The sequence below is a fragment of the Cylas formicarius genome, unplaced genomic scaffold, assembly GCF_029955315.1.
Source record: "Cylas formicarius isolate icCylForm1 unplaced genomic scaffold, icCylForm1.1 PGA_scaffold_7__23_contigs__length_41026272, whole genome shotgun sequence".
Lineage (NCBI taxonomy): Eukaryota > Metazoa > Arthropoda > Insecta > Coleoptera > Brentidae > Cylas > Cylas formicarius.
The window spans coordinates 12987425-13013561 of record NW_026844352.1 but is presented as its reverse complement, the minus strand read 5'-3'; the positions used below and the strand labels follow the sequence as shown (position 1 = coordinate 13013561).

The 26137-nt window shown below is 33.3% G+C and overlaps 1 protein-coding gene and 1 long non-coding RNA gene across 3 annotated transcripts in view; one reads left to right on the top strand and one right to left on the bottom strand.

The window, feature by feature from the left end:
- The first annotated feature begins 2093 nt into the window (after nt 1–2093).
- Nucleotides 2094–2826, top strand: LOC132705319 (uncharacterized). Of its 2 annotated transcripts, none has more exons than XR_009619379.1 (3): nt 2094–2225; nt 2275–2689; nt 2743–2826. It is a non-coding gene; the product is annotated as an uncharacterized LOC132705319 (long non-coding RNA). The 2 variants fall into 2 exon arrangements; XR_009619378.1 differs by having other exon boundaries at nt 2275–2470; nt 2521–2819.
- A 6802-nt stretch (nt 2827–9628) lies between these two features.
- Nucleotides 9629–26137, bottom strand: part of LOC132704356 (cytokine-like nuclear factor N-PAC) — a 49042-nt gene continuing 32533 nt past the window's right edge. The window contains exons 9-10 of the mRNA XM_060674306.1: nt 21777–21911; nt 9629–10547 (exon numbers count right to left, since the gene is read on the bottom strand). Coding sequence (XP_060530289.1) covers nt 9885–10547; nt 21777–21911 — 798 coding nt within the window. The 3' untranslated portion in view covers nt 9629–9884. The remainder of the gene's footprint in view (nt 10548–21776; nt 21912–26137) is intronic.

Below are 26137 nucleotides of genomic sequence, written 5' to 3'. Positions count from 1 at the left end.
CCCCAACCTATGACGACACTGGAGGGTAGCTTAAAATTTGACCTGCTTGGTTTACCTGCCTTTCGTAGGAATGCGGGTTGTTTCACGTGTCAGTCGAAGTTTAAAGAAGCGTTTGTGTTAAGGGTTCGTTTCTGTTATACGCGTTTGTTGCTTAATGCAATATCGTCAACGAGTTTAAGTTTTGTGTTCAATGTGTGTTTCATATACGGATAAATAAAACAAAAAAGACTGGAAAAAGATAGGTAAGAAGCTTTCGGAATTGCGACTTTAATGAGTAACCGCGTAACATTTTGACCTAGTATTATGTATATGTTCGACGAGGTTTCTATACTTAATTAAAAAAAATTGGGGAGTGATCGAAGGAGGCTGAGGTCGGAGAGACGGATCTTGTTTAGTATCAATTTTTGTTTAATAAAACAACCAAAAATGCTCGCTTACGTTTTTGAAGTAGGTAAAAAGGAAACAGAATTTTAATACAAATAACGCACGATATATCTCCCAAAAAATTCAGCCATATGAACAACGCGAAGAAGTTAAGCAGATAAAATTTTACAAGATTTTTGGGGGGCCTAGTGTAAATTCGGATTGTGGAAAGTAACAGATAGAGAGAATGAGTGACCTATATAGAAAAACAGAGACAGAAAGGTAGATTTATTTAAACGTTTCTCAATCATCCACCCATCGGAGATAATAAATAACATTCGCTAGTTTTTTTTTTGCATGTATTGAGTTCAGTTCGGAATAGAAATATGTCAATAGTAACAATTTAAATATGGTAATTTTTGGGGATTGTTATACGTCCGCCAGCGTATTAAAAATATGGTTTTAGGGGTTAGAACTTTTAAGTTTCAAGAAAAAAAAACTCATGTTGAAATTTTTGTATTCGGAAGCTTCTGTTGTTTATTAATTTATAGACACTGGAAAATATAAAAATAAAACATCCTACAGTTGACATACGTGTCCTCTTAAACTCGAAAAGAGCTAATTTATCTTAGAAGAGTACGTATTTTTGGTAAAATAGATATTTTTTATATTAAATATTTGACCGATCAATGTAATTCGTCAAGCAGAAACCGAGAAGAAAAGTGACGCTTGTGGTGTTTGCTGACAATCCGACCCTGCTTCGTGTACAAATGCAATGACATTTCGGCAGGGCTATAGGCTACGAAACCTTTCAAACTCGAAAAGGACGAACTGTTTTAAAGAAAAAAGGTACTTCATTTTTGGTAAAAGTAATAGATAATTTTTTTTTTTTCGCTAAATATTCCACAGATCGATGTAACTCGTCAAGCAGAATCCGAGAAGAAAAGTGACCGGGGGTGCTGTTTGCTTACAATCCGACCCTGCTTCGTGTACAAATGCAATGCCATTTCGGCAGGGCTATAGGCTACGAAACCTTTCGAACTCGAAAAGGCGCTACTAATTTTGAATAGGTACTTCATTTTTGGTAAAAGTAATAGATAATTTTTTTTACGCTAAATATTCCACAGATCGATGTAACTCGTCAAGCAGAATCCGAGAAGAAAAGTGACCGGGGTGCTGTTTGCTTACAATCCGACCCTGCTTCGTGTACAAATGCAATGCCATTTCGACAGGGCTATAGGCTACGAAACCATTCGAACTCGAAAAGGCGCTACTAATTTTGAATAGGTACTTAATATTGGGTAAAAGTAATAGATAAGATTGTTTTACATTAAATATTTGACAGATCGATGTAACTCGTCAAGCGGAATCCGAGAAGAAAAATGACGGATGTGCTGTTTGCTGATAGTCCAGAACGGCTTCGTGTACAAATGCATGGCGGGGAGACCAGAAAGTTTTCGAAACTGCGTGAGTGGAAGTCTGCGTTGGACAAATTTTGAAAATATCTGAAGGTTTAACGAATTTTGGAGAATTCGACAGAGCTACAGACTACGAAACCTTTCGAAACGAACACACGTGCCCTGTTGAACTTGAAAAAAGACGAAATTATTTTTAAAAAGGTATATTGTTGCTAAATAATAGATTTTTTTTTAATTAAAATATTTGACAGATCATGGTAACTCGTGAAGCAACATCTCAGAATTGAATCGGGGAACGAGGAATCAAAAAAAGGTTAACAATTTGGATCATTTTGGAAGATACATACGCCGCGCTTTTCAAAGCGGACAGACGTGCCCTTGTCCAACTGAAACGAACACACGTGTCCTGTTGAACTTGAAAAAAGACGAAATTATTTTAAAAAGGTATATTGTTGCTAAATAATAGATTTTTTTTAATTAAAATATTTGACAGATCATGGTAACTCGTGAAGCAACATCTCAGAATTGAATCGGGGAGTTGTGTATTTGCTGGCAATCCGGGCCTGCTTGGATCATTTTGGAAGATACATACGCCGCGCTTTTCAAAGCGGACAGACGTGCCCTTGTCCAACTGAAACGAACACACGTGTCCTGTTGAACTTGAAAAAAGACGAAATTATTTTAAAAAGGTATATTGTTGCTAAATAATAGATTTTTTTTTAATTAAAATATTTGACAGATCATGGTAACTCGTGAAGCAACATCTCAGAATTGAATCGGGGAGTTGTGTATTTGCTGGCAATCCGGGCCTGCTTGGATCATTTTGGAAGATACATACGCCTGCGCTTTTCAAAGCGGACAGACGTGCCCGTGTCCCACTTGACAAAGGCGGAATTATTTTAGGAAAGGTATATTATTTGTAAAAAAAAAATATACAATTTTTAAGTAACATATTTGACAGACCATGGCAACTAGTAAAGCAGAATCCGAGAATTCAATCGGCGGCTGTATGTTGACTGACAAGAATATAATTGCTGTTAATCCGGCCCTGCTTCTTGTACAAATGCAAAGTGGGGGAGACATGAACATTTTTCGAAATTGCGGCCCTATCCTCTTGGGATTTTACGTTGGACAAATTCTGAAAACGACCCAGAAATATAATTGGTGAGAAAATAGTTTTTTTTGTTGTGTTAACAGTTAACAATTTTTTTATTTTGGAAATAAGGGGTTTCAGTGTGTACTGGTAATAGTGAATCAATTTAATGACCTCAGCATCTCTAAACCCCCATCTTGAGACGCGTTAACGATCCGGATCGAGTTACGTCGCGTAATTGTGTCACTTTTTTAATTAAAAAATGAAAGAGATGTACCTACCATACTTTAGAAACCCCTACTCCCCTTTGGAGGTGATGAAATAAGTTTTGGCATAAAATATAAGTTCCTCGTATTACTTTGATATAAGTATAAGTCTTGCCTGTTTTTTTTTTTTAAAGGAGGTTCAAACCCGTGCGAGGTAAGGTTTGATATATGAAACAGACCAGTCATGGGGACACGAGATATGGAAAGTTTCAGCGTAGTCGTCGCCACATTGCTGCCAACACTGCATATATAAGGAATCACGAACCATTCAGGTAAAATTTTGAAAACACATAGTTATGGCAATATAGAACCTCTCTTTTTTTAACAGGAATATTGAGACTTAGACCAGTATCTTTTAAGTAGGCATGTGGGGTAAAGAAGACGCAGAAGCTTCACTCGGGTACCGTCGGTAACGTAGGCGATTGATATATTTCCACCACTACATATGTTGGATTGGAATTTCCCATTTGATGCTTTGACTGACTAAATGAGGAAACTTGGAGGTAAGCTCTTACGGAATTCTATCGAAATATGTTTAGTAACATATTGGTGCATTACTCTGTCTTCCAGTCAGTTTCACATAAACTTTGCACGTATTATAGAAATCCCACCTACTTTTTTTTTGTGTTAATATTATTGAAAGTAGTAGCTGGTAGCTGTAGTCATAAGCCCAGAGAGTCTCTGTTTTGAACATAATACACAAAATGGGGCGTTCAAAAACAATAGACTGCATGCATTTTAGAGTCGGCGTAAACTATGGTCATATACCCCTGATCAAATTCAGAACTAGAAAATCGTTGTGTCTCTGCATTAAAAATAATAGTAAAATTTATTGTAGGCACCTAGTAGAGTATCGAAAATTTCCATTTTTAGTGCCAAATTGGTTACTCCAGTAAATTCCAACTGTTCTAATTTTTTTTTAATAATTTATGATGTTAGTGAGTTTCATTGCAATTATTTGTTACTTAAATTTTCTACGTATTAAACCTTAATTAACAATACGTTATTCGTTAACGCAGGTAGAATTAATGACGCTAACTGACCTGATTTTGTCCAGGGGGGCGTAGTACGGTAGTTTGTACTGTGATGTTTGGTAGTTTGGCAGTGAGCTCTCATTTATGAAACTGGGGAATGTTTCGTTATCTTCAAATCGTAAACACGTATCATTAGAATTATATTTTTAAAATATTGATTAGGACATGTACTAAGTAACTAAATGCTCTAGCGAAAATATTCACACATATTGCGGAAAACGTACAAATTTAAATTAGAGAAAATTAACTATTTTTAGAGGTTGGTTTTTCAAAAAGGTGGGGATTTAGTTAAAGAACAGATAGAGACTAAAGGGAAGCTCTATGAGAAAAATTAGAATTAAAAAGTCGATGTTTTCGTGTCATAGCGAAAGATGGATTATTATTAAAAATAATACTTGCATTAATTGTTGTCACCATTTGTGAAAAATATGGAAAATATCCTCTGGGTTCGCATACCTTTTTTTTTAATTTTTTTTTAAGGTGGCTAACAAAATACACAGACAGAAAAGTTTAGATCCTGTTCGTTAATGTAGCGCATAGAAAAAAAATTAGAAAAGAGAACGTTTCGTGTATGGCATACGTAGTTAGTACGGAATATTAATCTGAAGGCTGCAAGACAGTGAAAGAGTGATGCGCTTAAGTGTGGTTCAGAGAGGTTATTTGGGCTGTAGAAGTTTTTCTTTGAACAGGGTTCAAATAGCGTCTCCTAGAGCGTTAGCAGAGAAGAGTATTACAGTATTTAATATAAGCGTCCAGATTTCATTGTTGTTGAGATTGCCATAGAAACACACTTTCATGTAGTAGTAGTCGCAGCAGCTTTAAAGTATATGACTTTTTAGTTAAGATGCCTTTCGAGATTGCTTTATGGCTTGATAGGAAATTAAAGGGTAGATACAGATAAGTTACAAAAAAAAGTATGTACACTATCCTCAAAGATCAGCAATAAATAAAAGAAATTGATGAAATAGTAAAGTTGACTGCAATATCTTAAAATCATCAATAAGATAGATAAATTAATTTTGAAAATATTAAATAATAAAAACAAATAATAAAATAGCAAAGAAAATCAAAATCATCAATAAGATAGATAAATTAATTTTGTAAATATTAAATAATAAAAATAAAATTATAATAGCAAAGAAAGCCTACCACGGCCACATACACATAATATTTTCGACATATGAACTTTTCCCAGATAAATAGTCAAATATTTCACGATACCTTAAAACAGAAGCATGCGGAAATATGTATGAAGTTAACGCACGGTAGATGGCTTATTAATTAAAAAGGTATATGGTTTCTAATATCCTACTTTATTAATGAAAATTTTAACCAGCTTTTTGTTTTGCAGATATTATTGGTGGTGCCTGCCAGCTTCCAGTTCCGAGAAAAGAAATCCAACACTTTTCGTCTTTATTTCCCCTGTCCTTTGTGCGCAATAAAAGTACAGTTTGTACCCGCGAGGGTACACATTCGCAGAATTATATGTTTTTAAAATAAATGTTTTGGTCAATATTCACTAGGTGGGGTTACCTTATTAAAGAAAATCTTATTCCAAGAGGGGACACTAGTTTACATTCGAACCGCTAGAGGGTGCAGATGGTCACGCGAACAATATGATCAAGTCTCATTGACGCCATTGCTTTTCATACGGGTGGGAAAATATCTGGGCTCTGATTGGCTTCGCCGCCATCGCAAACTAGAGGTGGGGAGATTGATTAAACCGCATTTCTGGTTGCTTATCCAATGGGGACCAGTTTCAAGGGATTATGGGTAAAGGCGGAGGAGCTAGAGAGTCGTGGGGAAGGAGGATACGCCCACAAAAGGGAGAGGAGTGGGGATGTCCCCAAGCATACATATATCTACTCGTCAGAATTGACAAACGTCAAAATTCAAAGCGTGGGAAATATCTTCGAAAACACCCGATTGCTCCCAAATCCGTGCGGTAAAATCCCGGAAATGTCCGAAGTGGCTCGAATTCATGGGAAAAACTGACGTGGTAATGTGACGCTTCCAGCACGCTAGATCGGTGGGTAATTAGGTATTTTACAGACGGGAGTAGAAAAACGGCATTTACGTCATAGGAAAAAGTACATTTAATTATTTGAATTGGTAGATTTCAAAATTTGTTTTTGTCCACTTATTTTTCATGCAAATTGCTGTGTGCATCGTTATTAGTTAACATTGGACGACGCAATTCAGAAATCTTTAACTATTTGGCAACAGCACTCTTTTTGACTGCAAGTATCTTTGTAACACTGGATTTTTTATCTATGGATTTTTTCGTTACCTGTTAGTATGATCAGCATTAAGTTTCTGAACTCATGCGACTCAAAAAAGGAGAGTCAGATTTGCCGGCAGCGACCTCAACTGGAATAGGCCAGGGGAAATTTTATTTACAGGGAGACGGGTAGTAATATGCGTTTTCTTTATCAAATAAGTGTAATAGGAGATTGTTTTATATCATTTCTCAATTTTTCTACGTGTTTAGATTTTTTGAGGTTAAATCATTTGTTAACGGATACTTTGTGAACCACTTTAATCGTCCATTTTTCTTTCTTTTTATAATATATATATATATATATATATATATATATATATATATATATATATATATATATATATATATATATATATATATATATATATATATATATATATATATATATATATATATATATATATATATATAGTGTATTTTTGACGGTGAAAATCTTGTGTGTATATAGTACTACTTGATTTAATTGCCACAAAAATTTGTGCTGATACAGGGAAGTTATATCAGTTATATATATTAATATCAGGGGGATATTAATATTGATGTTTAATACCGATTTTCTTAATAAGAATTGTCGATAGTTTAAAAAATGAAGGTACTTCGCTCTTGCATAAAATTCGTATTTTTCCATAAACCTTGTATACACTCAGCAAATGTTATTTGTGATGGTTGTATTTCCAGTATTAGACAGTGCAGATCATATTTCCCAAAACTAAAAATAAAAAAGTTTCCCATTGAATTTTACGAATAGTTAAATTATTTGATACAAACTATTATATTTTAAGTTTTATGTTGCAATTTCTATGTCGGTTGAAAATAAAAGAAAAAGTAACTGTAATACATATTTAATTATGATATGTATATAATTAATTGTTTACGTTGCAAGTAAATTTTGGTGCATGACGGTCACTGTAGGAAAAGGAAAGCTTCTCTGCTAGTCAAAAAAAAATTCTTAGGCATCAGTGTTTTTTCTGATTTCCTATTATGAAAACTTATTATAGAAAAATGTTTTTCTTCAGCTGAATTCCTGGATCACATGGGCTGCCGGGAAGGTAAAAAGTAATATTAACTAGTTTGTATAATGTTAGTCTCATGTGTTATGTTTTCTTTTATTCGTCTCATTAATTTATTTTAAATCTGTAAAGACCGAAGAGAACTTCGAGAAATTCTTTAGGCTGTAGTCTCTAGACTGCTAGATTAATTCCCATTGCGGCCTGGTAGTGATGTTTTGTATGGTATATTGGGGAGGGGGATTGTTTTTTTTATTATTTATAAAATTGAGTTTTTCTTTAAACCTTATTACGCATATCGCTTTGTTGCTGGTTAAAAATGAAGTACTGTTCAGATTTACAGGTACTTTAAACAGTCCTAAGAGCTAACGAGAGATAAAGAAAACGAACCAAAAAAATATATCATCTGTCAAAGAAATAGGAGGGGAATAATAATAAAATAATAAAAAAATTGAAAATGTATTTAACTCATTTTTCGTTTGTTTTGGGAACCAAATGTTGGAAAAAAAGTCAACGGCCAATTGTTCTTACTATGGCGAGTCACTCGATGATTTTATTTAATACTGCAAATAGGAGACATTAAAATTGGATGGCAATCTTTCTATGAAAGGCGAATTTAAGAGCGAGTAGTCGTCGTAGACTATTTTTGGTAGTTTATTAAATTTACTTTATAATGTCAATTCTAGCAAATTTTGTTCAAATAATTGCACACTTAATGTGTTAATTTGAGATTTTCGAAACTTTCACCGACTTTAACTAATGTTGCAGTTAAGCCTCCTCAGGAACACTTTCAATTAGTCTCATTTATTTTTAAATTGAGATACATGGTCCGTAAAAATTAGCAGTTATTCCTTGCGATTTTACAAAATTTTTCCTGATCAATTATATCTAAAAATATAATTTTTGGGATATTTTTTAAATTATTCGGTTTATTTTAACCAAATTGAAACCAGTACTTTGCTTAGCGACTTGGTATATCACCATATTATTATTATTGTGAATGTTTTATGTAGTTTTTTATTTAAACAGTCCGAGGGCAGAAAAAATATACATAATGGCCAAATTTTAAAAAATCTAAGTGTTGAAGGCGTTAAAATTAAGGAAAATAAGATATTTATAAAGTCAAACTCTTTTAATTTTTTTTTTGAATATTTTGTTTTTTTTAATATCAATTTTAGGGCAATAATTATGTAGCCTTTGTCATATGGTCGGTAATTTATAACGCTGGAAAGCCATATTTTCAAATTTTTAATATTCAATGTCACTTTTTTCCATTTTATTCTTGTCTGTATTGCATTTTTCACTCATCCATACGCCTCAATATAAAAAAACATTTAAACTTAATATAGATTAAACTTAATTAAAAATAGACGATTTTAAATCAACACGAGATATTGTTGCGGATGCTTTATGTAGTTTAATATTTTCTAAGGAAACCTTGACACAATAAAAACCCAATTAATCATATTATTGTGGACAAATCAAAATGGCGTTTTTTAAAAAGTCAAGCGTTGGGGTTTTTATATCTGGGGATTCATAGTTTTGTAGCGTATTTCATGGAAATTACAACTTTTACAAAATAGAGCGTGGAAGGGAAGAGGAGCTTTATTGGAGTGATTGACAGCATTAAAAAAAAAAATGTTTCTTTGATAAATAGTAATTTTGGGCAATATTCATGTATGGTTTGTCATTTGCTCGGTCATTTATAAAGCTGGAAAGCCATATTTTCAAATATTCAATATTCAATGCTACTTAAACTCCATTTTAGTTTTGTCTTTATTACATTTTTCACTCATCCGTGCGGCCCATTAATTACCTAAATAACGTCATTTTGTTAGGATATCTTCTAATCTAGATCTAACGAAAATCAAAATGCTGAATTTCAAAAAGTTAGGTGTTGGGCTTTTTATCCTTAATAAGTTAATAGTCTTGTAGCATATCTCAAGAAAATTCCTACTTTTACAAGGATAGATGGGGAGAGAGCTTTATTGGCGTGATTGATACACTTTTTTTTTATTTCGTTACTTTGATTCATAAAGTTGAACAGGTATATTGTCAAATAATTAATAATCAATGTTACTTTAGCTCCATTTTAGTCCCGTCCTTATTATATTTTACACTTACCCATCGGGCCCATCAAGTTAAATAAAAAAAACATAAATGACATCATTTTTGTAGAATATATTATACCAAGATTACATAATGAAAACAAATTAAGGTAAAGATTGCGAAAAAAATTAAAATTACATACTCGAGTCCGCACACGCGAATATTTTGTTTCTGTCGAAAAAAGAAAACCAGATCTCGGTGGCAGTTACAATATTAACAACAAATTAGCACAATAAATCTTAATTCATATTTTTTTCTTTTGAAAATTATTCAAATTCAACGCATATAAAAATCTTTGTCGGATAAAATCTTCCTAGTACCTAGTTTTCATGTATATGCAGGCACAGTCATGTTCGTCGTAACCGAGCTTCCTCGAGTGTTTGTAAACCTCGTTAGCCGCGGACGCCATCATCAAAGGCTGCATCAATTGGTCGGAGAGATCGAGCGCCAGTTTTATATCCTTCTGCATGTGCTGGATCGAGTGTTCGACTTTCTTAAAGTCTTTCTTTATGATGGTTTCGGCTTTGTTTTTCAAATAGGGACAGCACAAGTTAGTCATGTTGAATATGTTGAGGATATCTTTAGCGGATATGCCGCAACGATCGGCCAGGACGAGACTCTCGGCTAATCCCACCAGTGAGATTCCCCGCATCAGTTGCAAAATAAGGTAAATTTTGCTGGCCATGCCGACGTCGCCGAGGAATAGCGCCGTCTTGCTCATCGCCTTGAAGCACGACTGACAGTCCATGAAGACCGACCGATCGCCGGCGGCCAAAATCACCAAGCTTCCTTCTTCCGCCTCGTCTCTGCTACCCTGAATCTGGGCCTCGAGATAACGGCCGCCCTTGTTTTTGATCACTTCGCTAATCTTTTGCGACGTCTGGGGATCGATGCCGGTCATTTCCACGAACGCTTTGCCCTCCAAAGCGTCGCTTTCTGCATCTAGTCCGACAACGCCGCAGTTTCCGTAGGCGACCTGGAATGTAAAAAATAAAAGTGTGCAAATTGAATGATAAAAACTCTTCCATGGATAATTTTTAAAAGAAACTTCTACAGACTACTGTAATACTATTTACTTCTGGATTCCTCCTGCGTAGGATGTTGTTAAATCTAACTTGCTGACGTTTCGCCAATCATCCTATTGGTCTCGTCAGGGTTTAACTGAAACTGGCTCACATTCTACTCTGTACCTGCTATATATATTTTTTTAGGGGGTCGGAACTAAAGGAGGAGTTGATTGATCCACATAGTGGTAAAAGGTAAAGACCTGAGTCGCGGCTAAGACAAAAATATCTACCTTCTACATTAAAAACCTTTACAGGGAAAACTGATAGTCTTGTACTTCATTCATTTCATTTCATTGAACAATTACAACGCATTACATTAGATGCATAGGAAATTCTGGTTAGTTTCGACGTAGAATCCCTTATTACTGAAGTTACTATCCCTGAAACTCTCAACATCATATATTAAAATCCGAGAATCTGGAACCAAACCTTTTCATCCTATAATAGAAAAATACTTGCAGGGAACATATTTTTCTTCAAAAGGTCAAATTTTTGAACAAACGTCGAGAACAGCTATGGGTTCTCCATTATCGCCAGTTGAGAAGAAAGTTCTCGACACCTTTCACATAAAACCAAAATTATGGACACGCTATGTCGATGATTCTTTTATTATTTGGCATCATGGTCAAGAATCCCTAATATACATTTTATTATTAAATTAGAAACTACTAATAATCTCCCATTCTTAGGTATTCTTATCAAAAGAAAATCAGACCTAACATTGGGTCATTCTTTTTACAGAAAATCTACGCCCACACATCGGTTATTATATCTTGTTTACATTTCCGTAAAACTATCTCGACCCGAGTCACTGAATTCACAATTAAAAATAACTTCTTAAGAAATATAACATCAAAACCAGGAGTTTATAGCATTTCATGGATATGCGGCAAAGGATACATTGGAGAGACCGAATGAAAATTATCAACTAGGCTCAAACAACATGAACGAGCCCTAAGATTGCGAAAAATAAACTCATCGACATTTACTGAACACATTCACGAAACCGGACATAAAATTGTATTCGACAAAACTAAAATTCTTGCATGTAATCAGTTCTTCTACCAACGAAAAATCCGAGAATCTATAGAAATCTATAAGCAACCTAATATAACCGCGACTCAGGTCTTTGTCTTTCACCAATATGGGGATCAGTTATGCGAGACATTGTTCAAGCCACTCCTTTAGCTCCACCCCCTCCAACAATATATGAGCAGGAACAGAATAGAATGCGAGTCAGCTTCAGTTAAGTTCTGAAGAGGGCAACATTATAATTGGCCAAACGTCAGCAAGTTCGATTTAACAACAACGAACGCAGGAGGAATCCAGAAGTTTTGTAAATACGTGTATCATTGAAAAAAAACCACATTCTACATAATAATTGCGAAATGTTCGAAGCGGCTCGGATCGGTGGGACAAGAAACTCACGTGGTAAAGTGACGTTTTCCGCACCCTAGATCGGTGTCTATTTATGTATTTTACAGACGACAGTAGAAAAAGATATTTTATATATAATGTCCTGTACCTATGTTTAGCCGTTTTTGAAATATTCGATCTTGAAAACAAACTGTGTCTCCAGCTTAACCAATTTTGAAAATTCATATGTCTGTAGTTTATTGCAAATTTGATCATCTTATTTGGAAAAACGTTCAAAAATAGCCTTAAGTTTACGTTTTGGTTACGATTTTATACAGGGTGTCCAAAATTAAGCCGCAAATGTTCAAATTTTCAAACTCGCTAAACTCGCTTTTTTCAAGTCTAAAACGTTTACCTATACCTATTCCGAACCATATTGGTTTTTTTAATGGTACTATACTTGTTCGGCTGAACATTTTCCCTTCACGTACCTGGGAAAACAATTATTGCGTTCTGTTATCAAAGTGACAACTAATAATTGTTTACATTGTATGTCGACAGCTGTCATTACGTAAAGGTTTAAATTTAATATGGAAGAATACTCAAATGCAGATATTCTCAATTTGTTTTATATTTACGGTGAATGTTACAAAGTACTGGAGAGGACCTGTTCCAGAACCAATAAATGGTGACAAGAATAATGCAACGAATACATTTCCACGCACGCCAGAAAAGTTCAATACCGCCTGTAAAAGAAGATTTCGAAATTGCCACTTCATTTGTCCAAAGAATTCTGAATCAACGTCACATGCACCCGAATTAGATTATGCGAATTTATGTTGTTGAAAATCCAAGAAAAATTGAAGTTTTCAAGAGAGGGAATAACAAACAGAAAAAACCAACATTATTGAGCAAAAGAGAAATCCACACGTTTCATGAGATGTACATTTTCCAAATATGATTAGTTTGAATGTTTTTGGCCTAATATTAACCAATGAGGTGCGGTATTTTATTTGACAAAAATTTAAATAGCGATAAATGTTAGAAATTTTACGACGAACGGTTACTCAGTTTATAGAAGAATTTGTTATCGGTAAGCGTTAAACTTTCTGGTATCACTTAGATGGGGCACAAGTTCTCACGTGGGTTATCTCGAACTATCTCGAATATTTGAAGATGGCCCATGGCCACTGGAGTTGGCCTCGGCGGTCACCTGATTTTTATTTGTGGGGATATATCGAAAGTGTATTATTCTCCAGTGAATACCAGAGAAGAATTATTTGAGAAGATGCGGACTGATTAAAAAGTGTCTTCAAACAAACGGGCATAGAACATAGAACATCTTTTATAATCCTTTTTTTTTTGGTCACTTGAGTAAAATTTAATTTTTTTATTCTTCCAAACGAAAAGGTTTGTTTCCATCTTCTAGATTTTTTTCGTGTTCATTGGCTGCAAATGCATTAAAAACACGACAGGTTCTCTCCAGCACAAATTCAGTATTTCAGTATACTTCCATATTAAATTTAAAGTTTTATTTTGTTAGTGACAGATGTCAACATACAATGCAAACTAATTATTAGTTGTCTTGTTTAACAACAGAATGCCATAATTGTTTTTCCATAGCCAACTACGTAAAGGGAAAATGTTCAGCTGAACAAATGCGATACCATCAGAAAACTTTATAATTTCGAATATGGCTCGGAATAGATATAACCCCAATTCAGTTTGATAGGAACTTGATAACACTTAGTTACAGGATGTCGCATTAAAAACCCTAGTTTAACGACTCTGAAAAGGTGAATGTTTACGGCATACTTTTGGACACCCTGTATAAAAGCAGTCGACAATAACGAAAACGTGCACTTGCGCCTGTTTTTATAACATTTTGCTAAATATGAGGATCAAATTTTCAAAAACTAAAAAAATATGCATTGTTGAAGTTGGTTAAGCTAGAGGCACAATTTTTTTCAAGCCCAAATATTTGAAAAACAATTATAGGTATTATAGGACATTTTGACACAATCTCAAAATATAATAATATACGGGGTGTCCCATTTAAAAACAGCAAGTTGACAGCAACTTCCGGAAATGACAGGATGTTGACTCTGAATATCGAAAGGCGTTTCTAAATTCAATCTCATTAAGCTTTTAATGAATATCTCTTTTATCTTTGGGTAATAATTTAAGAGATCTTTTTTAAAACAGTGTTTCTGTTATCCTTCTTTAGTTTTTGTAGTTTAGCAAGTTTATTCCCGAATCTAAGAAGCGGTCTATAGATAAATATTTGGTTATTGTTTAAAAATAGTTTTCGTTCTACATAATAATCGGGATTTTCCAGCCCAGTGCGAAAACAAAAAATGTTATTTAATTATATATCCCTAGTATCTTTTCGTAATAATTTAAGAGATTTGCAAAAAAATCTTTCTTTTTTCCTTATTTTTTTTTGTAACGGGATAAAGTTTAAATACTAGATCAACTGAAAAATTATGTAAAAACCTAGAGGACTTTAAAAATTTTAATTTTGTCGAGTTTGATGCTGATCTAAGATGAATTCCGGGGCAGAACATTTATAATGTTGCAAGTGCGGACAAAAAGGCAGAATTTATTTCGACTAATGTCGACACTCTTTTAAGGATTCAGGCTCAATATTACTGATGATATTTTGAAGTCCTGAAACAACGGCAAGTTGACTGAGTTTTGCTATATTACTCTAAAGCGTTTAATACAATTAATCACCTGTTGCTTTTATCGATTTTGAACTATATTGGTTTGAGTGTATCTGCACGAAAGCTCATTAAAATTATCTTATCGACCGTGAACAAACTGTTTCTATTGGCAAAAGGTCAACTTCTCTAAATGTACCCTCTGGAGTCCCTCAGGGTTCTCCTTTGGGACCTCTGTGATTACATCACATATCACAACTATCAAAAGTCTTCTTATCGTGTCTGCATGTGTTGTATGGAGATGATAGTCAGATATATCTCTCATTTCTGATCGATGAGGCCAATCGGGCAATTTCTGCGTAAACTAAGCTTACAATATTCTATAAAAATCAAGCTCAATGCTAACCAAACTACAGCAACAGTTTATGGTAGAAAAACAAGGAATAATTTTTTTTTTGCAAACCTCAAATAATGTATTAAATATAGAAGATAAATCAATACACTTTAAAGATCAAATAAAATTTAGGGTTGTTAATTGATTCATGAATTTAAAATTATTCTTTCAAAATAGAAATATTTTCTGTAGACCCATCAAACCGTTCATTTGCGATTCATTAGTCTTATCTCAAATGACGTATTGCGATATCCCTGTGTATGATCCCTGCCTAACAGCACATGATAAGTATTATCAGTATCAGGTTTAAAGGTACCCGCTCCGTCAGTGAAAATTTTCAAGCGCTCCTATTCTTATTGGGTGACAAAAGTATTTTATAATCTACCGACTGAATTTAAAATATTAAAGATTAAAGCAGCGCCACAAATTTCTGCTACCAAAACAATAACCTTCTTTTTAAACTGTTGGTGTTCAACTTCAATATGAAATTCTTGTCCATAGGTTCATATCTCTCGTATCAAATGTGGTTCATTACTGTTTTGTATTTGTTGGCAAACTGTGGGTTTTAAATCCACGTTTATGATGATGATGTCATATAATATGTTTAATCCGTTTTTCTGTATACTTTTTTATGTTGGACACTAGGTTTAACGGAAGAACAGTCAACATTCCAAGGCTGAACATAGAACGAAAGCAAAAAAATATTTTATTATATATCCCTAGTATCTGCGCACTACACAAAACAGTAATGAACCACATTTAATACGAGAGATAATAAACCTATGGACAAGAATTTCATATTGAAGTTGAACACCAGCAGTTTAAAAAGAAGATTATTCTTTTGGTAGCAGAAATTTGTGGAGCTGGTTTAATCTTTAATATTTTTAATTCATTCAGTAGATTAAATACTTTTGTCACGCAATAAGAACAGGAGTGCTTGAAAATGTTCACTGAGGGAGGCAATACGTCATTTGAAATAAGACTAATGAATCACAAATGAACGGTTTGAAGGGTCTATAGAAAATATTTCTGTTTTGAAAGAATAATTTTAAATTCATGAATCAATTAACAACCCTAAATTTTCTATTTGATCTTTAAAGTATATTGATTTATCTTCTATATTTAATACATTATTTGAGGTTTGCAAAAAAATTATTTATTCTCTGTTTTTCTACCATAAACTATTGCTGTAGTTTGGTTAGCATTGAGCTTATGATTTTTAGAAAATATTTTAAGCTTAGTTTACGCAGAAATTTTCTGATTGGCCTCATAGATCAGAAATGAGAGATGCAGACACGATAAGAAAACTATTGATAGTTGTGATATATGATGTAATCACAGAGGTCCCAAAGGAGAACCCTGAGGGACTCCAGAAGGTACATCTAGAGAACTTCACCTTTAAAGTCCTCTAGGTTTTTGAATAATTTTTCAGTTGATCTAGTATTTAAGCTTTATCATGTTACAAAAAAAATGAAGGAAAAAAGAAAGATTTTTTGCAGATCTCTTAAATTATTACGAAAAGATACGAGGGATATATAATTATACAACATTTTTTGTTTTTGCATTGGGTTAAAAGATCCCGATTATTATGGAGAAGGAAAACTATTTTTAAACAATAACCAAATATGTATCTATAGATCGCTTCTTAGGTTCGGGAATAAACTTGCTAAACTACAAAAACTAAAGAAGGATAACAGAAACACTGTTTTAAAAAAGATCTCTTAAATTATTAACCAAAGATAAAAGAGATATTCATTAAAAGCTTAATGAGATGTAATTTAGAAACGCCTTTCAATATTCAGAGTGTATTGCTCTTTTAAAATATTGTCAACATCCTGTCATTTCCGGAAGTTGCTGTCAACTTGCAGTTTTTAAATGGAACACCCCCTATATTATATATATATATATATATATATATATATATATATATATATATATATATATATATATATATATATATATATATATATATATATATATATATATATATATATATATATATATATATATATATATATATATATGGAACTATGTGTATTGGTGGTAATCCGGGTGTTCATCCGTTCGTTGTTTGACCCTGGAGTAGTCGCAGCCTCAAACTCGTGCGCTAATTAGGTATATTACAGAGGGGAGTACAAAAAATATTTCTGCAGAGAATATTTTAATTTTAAATTGTAAATGTTAACTTTGCAACTAAATTCTGTCGAAAATTATATTGCCGATATACATATATTTGTATTTTAGAAATAAAATTAAAAATTATTTTACCACGCAGCTGCGGCGACGTAGTCCATCAACAACCAATCCCAGTACAAAACGCACTTATGTAAAACTTTATTTGTCTCCAAATGAATATTTAAGACCGCTCAGTTTATCAGGCTTTATTGCAATTGCATATCTAATTAATTAATAAATGTACTAAAATAATACCAAAATGCCTAAAGCACACTTTTTGCATATTTTAATAAAACACATCCATGTAGGGTTGCACTAAATAATCTTGCATTTTTATTTTTGGATTCTAGAAACAAAAACAAAATATTGGAATGTCTAAAACAAAGTTTTATTTCTTTTTGTGCAATATGTTGCCCATTTGCAAACATCACCAGAAACGGCCTACCCGACTCGTCATTGCGCATTCATCAGCATTGTCTAAAATACCTCCAAATTGGTCGCTGGCTCTTACTATTAGAAGCAATACAACGTTGGTGGATGTCCCGTCTCGCTCTTACAGGATCTTATCGATTTGTAGCGTTTACTGGCTGGATGTCCGTCCATGATGTCAGACTTAACTTTTTTAAGTCGCCTTAACTAACTCTCAAGTAGGTTCAGAGAAGATAGCGAGAAATCGCCTGTACATTTTTAATCCAAAGATAGTACACCACATAATTACATAGACGAATCATTTCCGCCATTTTAGCGCGAGTGGTGACTTCGCCTGTCCTCGTCAGATCAAGTTTCATGCGTTATTTGATCATAATGATACTTCGGATTCTAATGTTATCCATTTCGCTGGGCAGGTAAATTGTTGTTACAAAATAATGTAACTAATACCAAATTTTTTGATTGCATGTAATATGTTCCACATCCCACAATGTAAGGCGATTCGCAAAAGCTGATTAGATTTAAAAAAACGTATATGACCCCAAGGCTTTTGCCAAAATTTAGATGGGCCAATGGCGAAGATATAGGCTTTGCTGATTTTTCTAAATAAAATTGTATACCAATAGTTTATTGTTTCTGTTTGTGCAAATTTTAACCGTCTTATGTTCTTCGAAAATAGTCCCAATGCCGTTTACAATTTCTGATTTTCTAGTAGAGCTAATCAGAAAAATAGATCCATTGTAATCGTAAGTTCTCGTATGCATCTTATAGTCGAAAAATACGAATATGTATAACAATAATTCCATGGTTCGAAAAAAGTTAAAACAGCTGTAATTTGAATAAAAAGTCTGTATGTTCGATAACTAAATCGACTGCACCCGTTTGTGCTAATAATGGAAAGAATGAAAATTTGATTTTATCATTTACATCCTGTATCCCCCTTTAACCAAAATGGAAATTTACAAAGACATTCTGCAAACCATTTCAATGGTTTTAGAATATTGTAACATACCCCATAAATTTGAATTACCCCTACCTATTGTTTAGGAAGTTTGTTTTCCAAATGTCCGTTTTAAGTCAACTTGTCCACAGAAGGAGGCAAAAACCAATAAAAAAAAAAGAATACTTATGACTTACGCAAAAAAAAAAAGAAATTAGGCTTAAGTTTCCATGATAGAGGATTGTTACATAGGGCGCAAGAACGTAAAATTTATAGCAATTATGTAGTGATTACAGGTTTTGAAGTACCCTACAAAAAATGTGTAAAGTATAGAGAGTAATTTGTTATATAAACGTTGTTTCAAAAGTCAACCACTAGAGATATATTGCGCTGCAAATATGACTGAAGTATAACGTTTTTATTTTAAAAACGAAAATAGAAAACACAATAAAATATTTCGGACGTATTACTATTATAAAAACAAACTTTTTGTTTTTTTTTGCTCACCTCTATCATTCTTATTAGCTAAATTTACATTTATTAGAAACTTTTTCCCCGTACAATGTGCAATTTACAGATACCAAATAAATAAATAAAATGTAAAGCGCTGCATTCCCAAAAAATTATTTTAGAAAAATAATTTAAGTGGGTGGGGTCAAATAATTAAACTTACAGCTTAAAAATTTTTAAAAATCTAAAGTGTTGCTTGCATGTCGAAAAATTGAGTCCTGTGAAACAGTTGTATTTTATACCAACATTTATCAGTTGCCTTCTAAACAATTACATTTTAAAAATAATTCATTAATAAATATTTCTGAAACTAATAACTGATGTATTCATGCGTAAACTATGACTAAACATTCTATAAAAACCTATTATTTTTTATTTTAAATATTTTCTTATTTGGCAACGGTATGTGTAATAAATTGCAGGAGACAAAAGTTTCCAAATAAAACAAAATGATTTTTTATGCTATTGCAAAAGTTTTTCAATCAATTTAAAAAAAATAAAAAAATATTTTGGAAATTGTGTTTTTATAATAGTAATACTTTTGTAATATTGTTGTATCTATTTTCGTTTCAAGATAAAAAATAAAAACATCATTTGTCCTCCATATTTCTAGCGCCATATCTCCCTAATGGTTGACTCTTGATCCAACGTTTACATAACAAACTACGCCTCATTTTAAACATGGAATCGCATCCTTAAGTTATTCGCATTTGTTTTGGAACACTCCGTATATCGGGAACAGTGACGATTTTTAAAAACTTTTCCCGGGTACAATGATTTATTTAATTACTTTTCTTCCCAAATTGATTTCTCCATTAAATGCATCTGACTTTCAAGTGCAAAGAGTTATTAAATGTTATTGAGTTACCTGATAAAATTTATGACTTGTCATAAACCATAGGATGAGAAATATTTTAAGATTAAGCTCCAAATCGTTAACGAATAAATCCGACAAAAAAATAAAATTATTTTCCATTTGCACCCAGAAAAAAACAATTTTTTAACTACAGATTACGTATTTTTTAGTATTTTCTACATCATTTAAATTTACATATTTTTAAAATTAAGGAGAGGATAAAAAATATATTTATTTTCAAAATGTATAACGATAAAACGAAAAATAAAATTTCAATTTGAGAATACGATTGCTCCGTATTATGAATGTTAGCAAATATATAAGCATACCATTGTGTTCAAAAAGTACGGTGACATTCAAGTCTTATCAAAAATTATTTATTTATTTATCAAAATTTATGTTATCCCCTTCAAAGTGATCCCCACTTGTGCAAACGTTTTTTCCAATCCTCGAAGCACTTCTCGTAACTACTTTCTTTTATGATCTTGAGTTCTTCTAGCAATTTTGTCTTTATCTCTGCAATCATTCCAAACCTCTTTCCATTCATCGGTTTCTTAAGTTTAGGGAACAGGAAAAAGTCGCAGGGCGGCATATCTGGTGAATATGGCGGCTGAGGCATGATTGTGGTTTTGTTTTTGGCCAAAAAGTTAGACACAAGCACCGTAATGCTGGTGCAATATCGTGAAGCAAAATGCATTAAATGTTTTCCCACAATTCCGGACGTTTTCTTTATTGACCGTACGACCTTGTACGCCACGATAATCAAGGAAAACAGTAAGCAAGACATTTGATCGAACTTTAGGTGCTTTCTTCGGTATTGGTGATTTTGGTTTCTTCCACTGGGACAACTGGGCTTTGGTTTTGAAGTCACAATTATATACCCATGATTCGTCACCACTTATGACCTTACCTTTTTGAGCATATCAGGAACATCATCGTCGTTTAATAGCTCTTGATGATCCTTCGACCGTCCATTTACTCAAAATTAGCAGTTTCGGAACAAATTTTGCTGCTACACGTTACATGCCCAAAACTTGCCGACGCATCAGCCGTTTTCCTAATAGTGATTCGACGATTTTTCAGCGCCATTTGTTTCACTTCTTCAACGTTTCCATCAGTTATTGATGTTCTGGGGCGTCCAGAGCGAGGTTCATCATCGGCGTCTTTTTGGCCATCTTGGAACAGCTTGTACCGCTTGTAAACATTTTTTTTATCAAAGTAGATTCACCATTCAAGTGTTTTGCAGCACTGTATTCCATTTTTATACAAAATTTTAAGCAAATTCTTTATTCCATTTTTTTGGACAGCAGAAAATCGCTGAGCACACAAAGCACGTCTAACGCTCACAAAAAAAAGTAACCGTGTAAGCTGATAAAAGTCACCTTACTTTTTGAACACATCTCATTCCTGTTTCAAAAATAAATACATTAAAGAAACTTATTTACTTTTTATTTTGTATCTTTTTAAACGGCACATTGTATACTACTATTTCGCCACTTAATTAATACTCAGTCTTAAAATCAACCGAATTTCAAAAGAATTTCTCATTAACCGCTCAACGTTAAGTTTGCAGTATGAAACCAGTTATGACGGTTTAATTGGCTTTTGTGGCTTCTGCGATAGATTTATAAAATCTTAACAGTAACCACGAGCGACAAGAAACACAAAGGCTGTTCTGGATCCATTTTTATTTCTAAAACTTGTTAGTGTTCATCCTACTTCGCAATGGAAGTCTTTTGAACGTTGAGATATTTGCAATTTTTTTTCAGTAATTAAACAATAAATTTTAATAATGAAATGTATATGTATACTCACAACTTCGGCTGATTTGGGATCGGAAACGCAGCTGAAGACGATATGTGAATTTTGCATCACGTCGCACGGCGCTATGAAGGTGCTAACCAGTCCTTCCTTAAACATTTTGTCCGCTTGTTCTTTGATCACTTTACACTGCAACAATAATTAAAACAACGATAATACGTGTGAAAAATGGATTTAGGTATATTAAACGCTCATGCAAATCTAAATTGTCATTACATTTTTCGTACGACCCGAGCAAACCTGAGGAAAACAAAACAATCTCGACAAGTTGGATGATAGAAGAAATTCAAAAATATACGAAATTAGCGTTACATCCTTTTGTAGAGTGTGTCTCTTAATAATAAAGCTAGCCACACAAATAGCATAGTTTCTGTTTCTTAATGCGAGGGAGTTATATAAATCATTATTGCACTGTAAAACTTAGTGGTCTTAGTAGTCAAGGGTCCCGAGAGTTTCAGGTAGTTGACCTACAGGTGCTTAATGTTTAAAATGCGATTTAGTTTCCGCCAGTTGTTGGCAAAGGTCATTCTGGAAAATAATTAATGTTTCTGAATTTGTTGCTGAGAAACGGATTAGTGAAAGTGAAAAACTGTGTTTAATGATTCCCGTCATCGCAAATTTACAATTTATTACTTTGTTTGGTTTCTTTAGATACAGATTTTGACACTTTTTGCAGCTCGGTGGTGCGTAAACTTATAGAAGAGGTAAAAACTAGTCGTAGTCAGTTTTCTTCTGAAACTTACAAATTTTATATACAAACTAGAATTGCGTTTTGTGTTAAGGAATATCTCGAATGTCTTTAATAATTTTGATAGACTTGAGCTTAAAATCGACACTGAGTGTTATTTTTTCTCATCTCTTTTTTAGAAACACAAATTTAATATACGGAGAGCACTCATGTTATTCTTTTTTTATTTGGTATATTTGATCAGTTTTCTTCATTACTGAAACTGTTTTCGTGCTATTTTTTTAAGTGAAGCCTTGATGAATTGTCGGAAATTATATTCAAATTCCTGGAACGGCCTCTGGGGGGAAACTTTTGTAACGGATAAGAAAATCGGATTTTTGCACAATTTTGCTTAGCGGAACGGTATTAGAAATGATGGAATCACAATATTCAGCAAATGTCGGATTTTGTTTAAAAAAAAATTGCCTTATCTTCTAAAATAAAGTAGTGGGGAGAGGTTAAATGTGTTTGTATTTAAATGTTAATTAACTCCGTAATGTGGTTAACGGAATTAAATCGACTCGATCTCATTTAAAAAAGCCCTTACTCTATATTCTGCATAATAAACAATAATAATATGATATTTAATAGTAGGTGCTCTATTATGATTTAACAAACATTGCGTGTTTTTAAATTCAACAGCAACAACAGCTTGATATATTTTTTTTCAAACCGAAGTATTTGGCAAAAATATTAACATTTATGTAGGGAAAAACAAACACTGAATAGAGTGTTTTAAAAATCATTTTTCTACTCCCGTCTGTAAAATACCTAATTACCCACAGATCTAGCGTGCGGGAACCACGTCAGTTTCGTTTCCCACGAATCCAAGCCACTTCGGACATTCCCGGGATTTTACCGCACGTGTTTGGGAGCAATCGGATGTTTTCGGAAATATTTTCCACGCTTTGAATTTTGACGTTTGCCAATCCTGACAGTCATGTCAGTGAATGTATTCGTGTTTTGCGAAAATGTACCCAAAAACTAACGGTCGTAGAAAAAGTATAGTATGCAACACGTTCGGTAAAAATGTCGTTTACCGCACTTGTTGCATAATATACTATTATTATATATTATTTTCACAAATATCATCGGACGATTTAAGGTTTTATTCCTCTTTAGTGTTGATTAAAAAAAACGCGCCAAGTTTGTTGAGTTGTAAGACAACGCCCGCTAGCGTCTAGTGGCAAATAAATTTTATTATTTTTTATTATGTAAAATATACAGTAATAATGGCCATAGCACAATCTTCGTTTCTATCTTCTAATCTTCCCTCACTAGTCTATTTTGACCGATATGGCAAAATTGTTAGAAAGATTGCGAAATTTGCTATATATTGTGATGACGTGACTTCTAATACAGCATACAGCATTTTCTAAAATGTTATTTTATTACCACCAGTAATCAAAGAAAAGAATTGAAATTGAGAATAACTTGGCCCTCACTCAATTAAATTCCCTACGGTTAAAAATGCAAAATGCAATTGCAATGTAAAATACAATTGACTGTTTATTATTATTATTTTATAATCTTGCCCCCAGCGATCTAAGCGATTTAAGGGCGTAAAGAAGGAATGGCCTTGCAATAATATTTGACGATTAACATTTGATGATTTTTGGATAGAAACAGTCATCCACTCTTCAGTACAAGATATTGTTGTAAGATGCGGCGTTACTAGTTTCACGGGATAATATATTGTTTTAGATAGGAGATACCTTTCATTCATTTTCATCAGAAAATGACATTCCTTGTTTTCGCCTGGCACCCTTTAAATGTTTAGAATCCGCTATTTCCAGTCGTTGTTCGGTGACATTAGTGTCAGCAAATATCTGTCAATAAGGGATTGCATTCTACCTGAAGAAGGAGGCCTACGCATAAAAGGGCGAACAATGATGCCACGTTGCCAGATTCTGCCAACAAATATATCTGCGTACGTAAGTAAATGTTTTCTTTCGATTTTCTGTTCGGCTTGATGACATTTTTACATTATTTAGATAGCATTGCAATTTTATTACTTTCCTCCAAAAATTCAAAGATAGCTCTGTCCTAATTCAAATTTCCCGCCATCTAACGCCAGAGAATTAGTTCGCCCTGTAGCTCACAATGGCGCTAGCTAGTAAATCTATAACCGTCTTTTTTTAGAACGATAATTAACGCAATGAGCCAATGGTCCTTTTGAATTTGGTTTTTCCTTAATTTTATTTTAAACTCAATTATTGTCAAAAGTCTATTATTATGCGAAGATTGAAGCAAATAACATTGTTTTGTACGAGGGATGGTTTCAATGTTCTGGAAATTGTGGCAGTCAAGTCTTTACATGGTTATGTAACTGTCTAGTGCAATATTGGTCAATCTGGATGTGCGACTGATCTAGACGCATTTCCGTAGCACTGGAAAGAAGGCAAGGAAGGCTTAAAACCATCAGAAATTATTCGGCATCAGCAATGAGTATTTGGTGAGTCTGCAGGTGGATTGACCACTAGCAATAAGTACGTCGGTAAATGAAAGAAATAATATTGCCGTCGAAGACCTATTACAAGACGATCGACTGTACTTCGAGATTGCAAAGGAATTATTATTGTACGTTATATATATAGCGAGAGACCGCTTGCTATTGTTGTAATGCAAATAAAAACATTTAGGCAAGGACAAGGGGCGAGTTGTGTGATGGTTAGTTACTATAGTAACCACCTAAGGTGTGAGAAAATAAATCCCGAGAGGGGTAATAAACCATTGGCATGTGCGAATATAATTTAAAAATGTTATAATTTTCATCATTGTATTATTCAAAAGTTAAATTAAACAAATTTAATATACTTTTAGAGATAATGCAAACCACATCCGGTGCATTTGAGCGTTATTTGGAAATCTACAATGGATAATGTGTTCATTGCAAATTTCGCAGTATTGCGGCATCAGTCTTTGAAATAGCAATATCCAAAAAACACCATTTCACTTTCAAAAAGTCGCTTTTCCCACAAAAACTCAGCAAAATCAGACACAGTACAAGACGCAAGCGAAATCGAGGTTGAAAACTCCCGTCTACATCGGAAAAAAGGCATTTCCGAAAAACCATTGAAAAAAGAATTATTAGTTATTTTATCGGTAATGTTCATTGAAATAATAGCAACAAATTTTGTTAACGTATATTGAGTTTTATTTCTAATTTAGCTATGCTTTTGAATACATAAAAATATTATTTTGTATATCGTGTCCAAAATTTCCTTCACGACAAAAAATTGAAAAGGTTATTCCATAAAAGGTAGTAAAACAAATATTAATATTTACAGACCAGTTATAGTCGCCATGGTTTTCTCGAAGTATCTTGAAAACAATAAAATACTATCCGATAATTACTCATCACTACTGATTAAAGTTTGATATACATTTTTCACAAACTTTTTTTGCATCAAGCGACAAATGATTTTGAAATAACTTCCTCGAAACGCACGGTGAAAACGATTATTCGACACTGCCACAAATGGTCAACACTGAAAAAATATATCACAAAGAATAGTATATTTTCGCAAAACAACACGAATACATTTATTGATATGACTGTCAGAATTGACAAACGTCAAAATTCAAAGCGTGGGAAATATCTCCGAAAACATCTGATTGCTCCCAA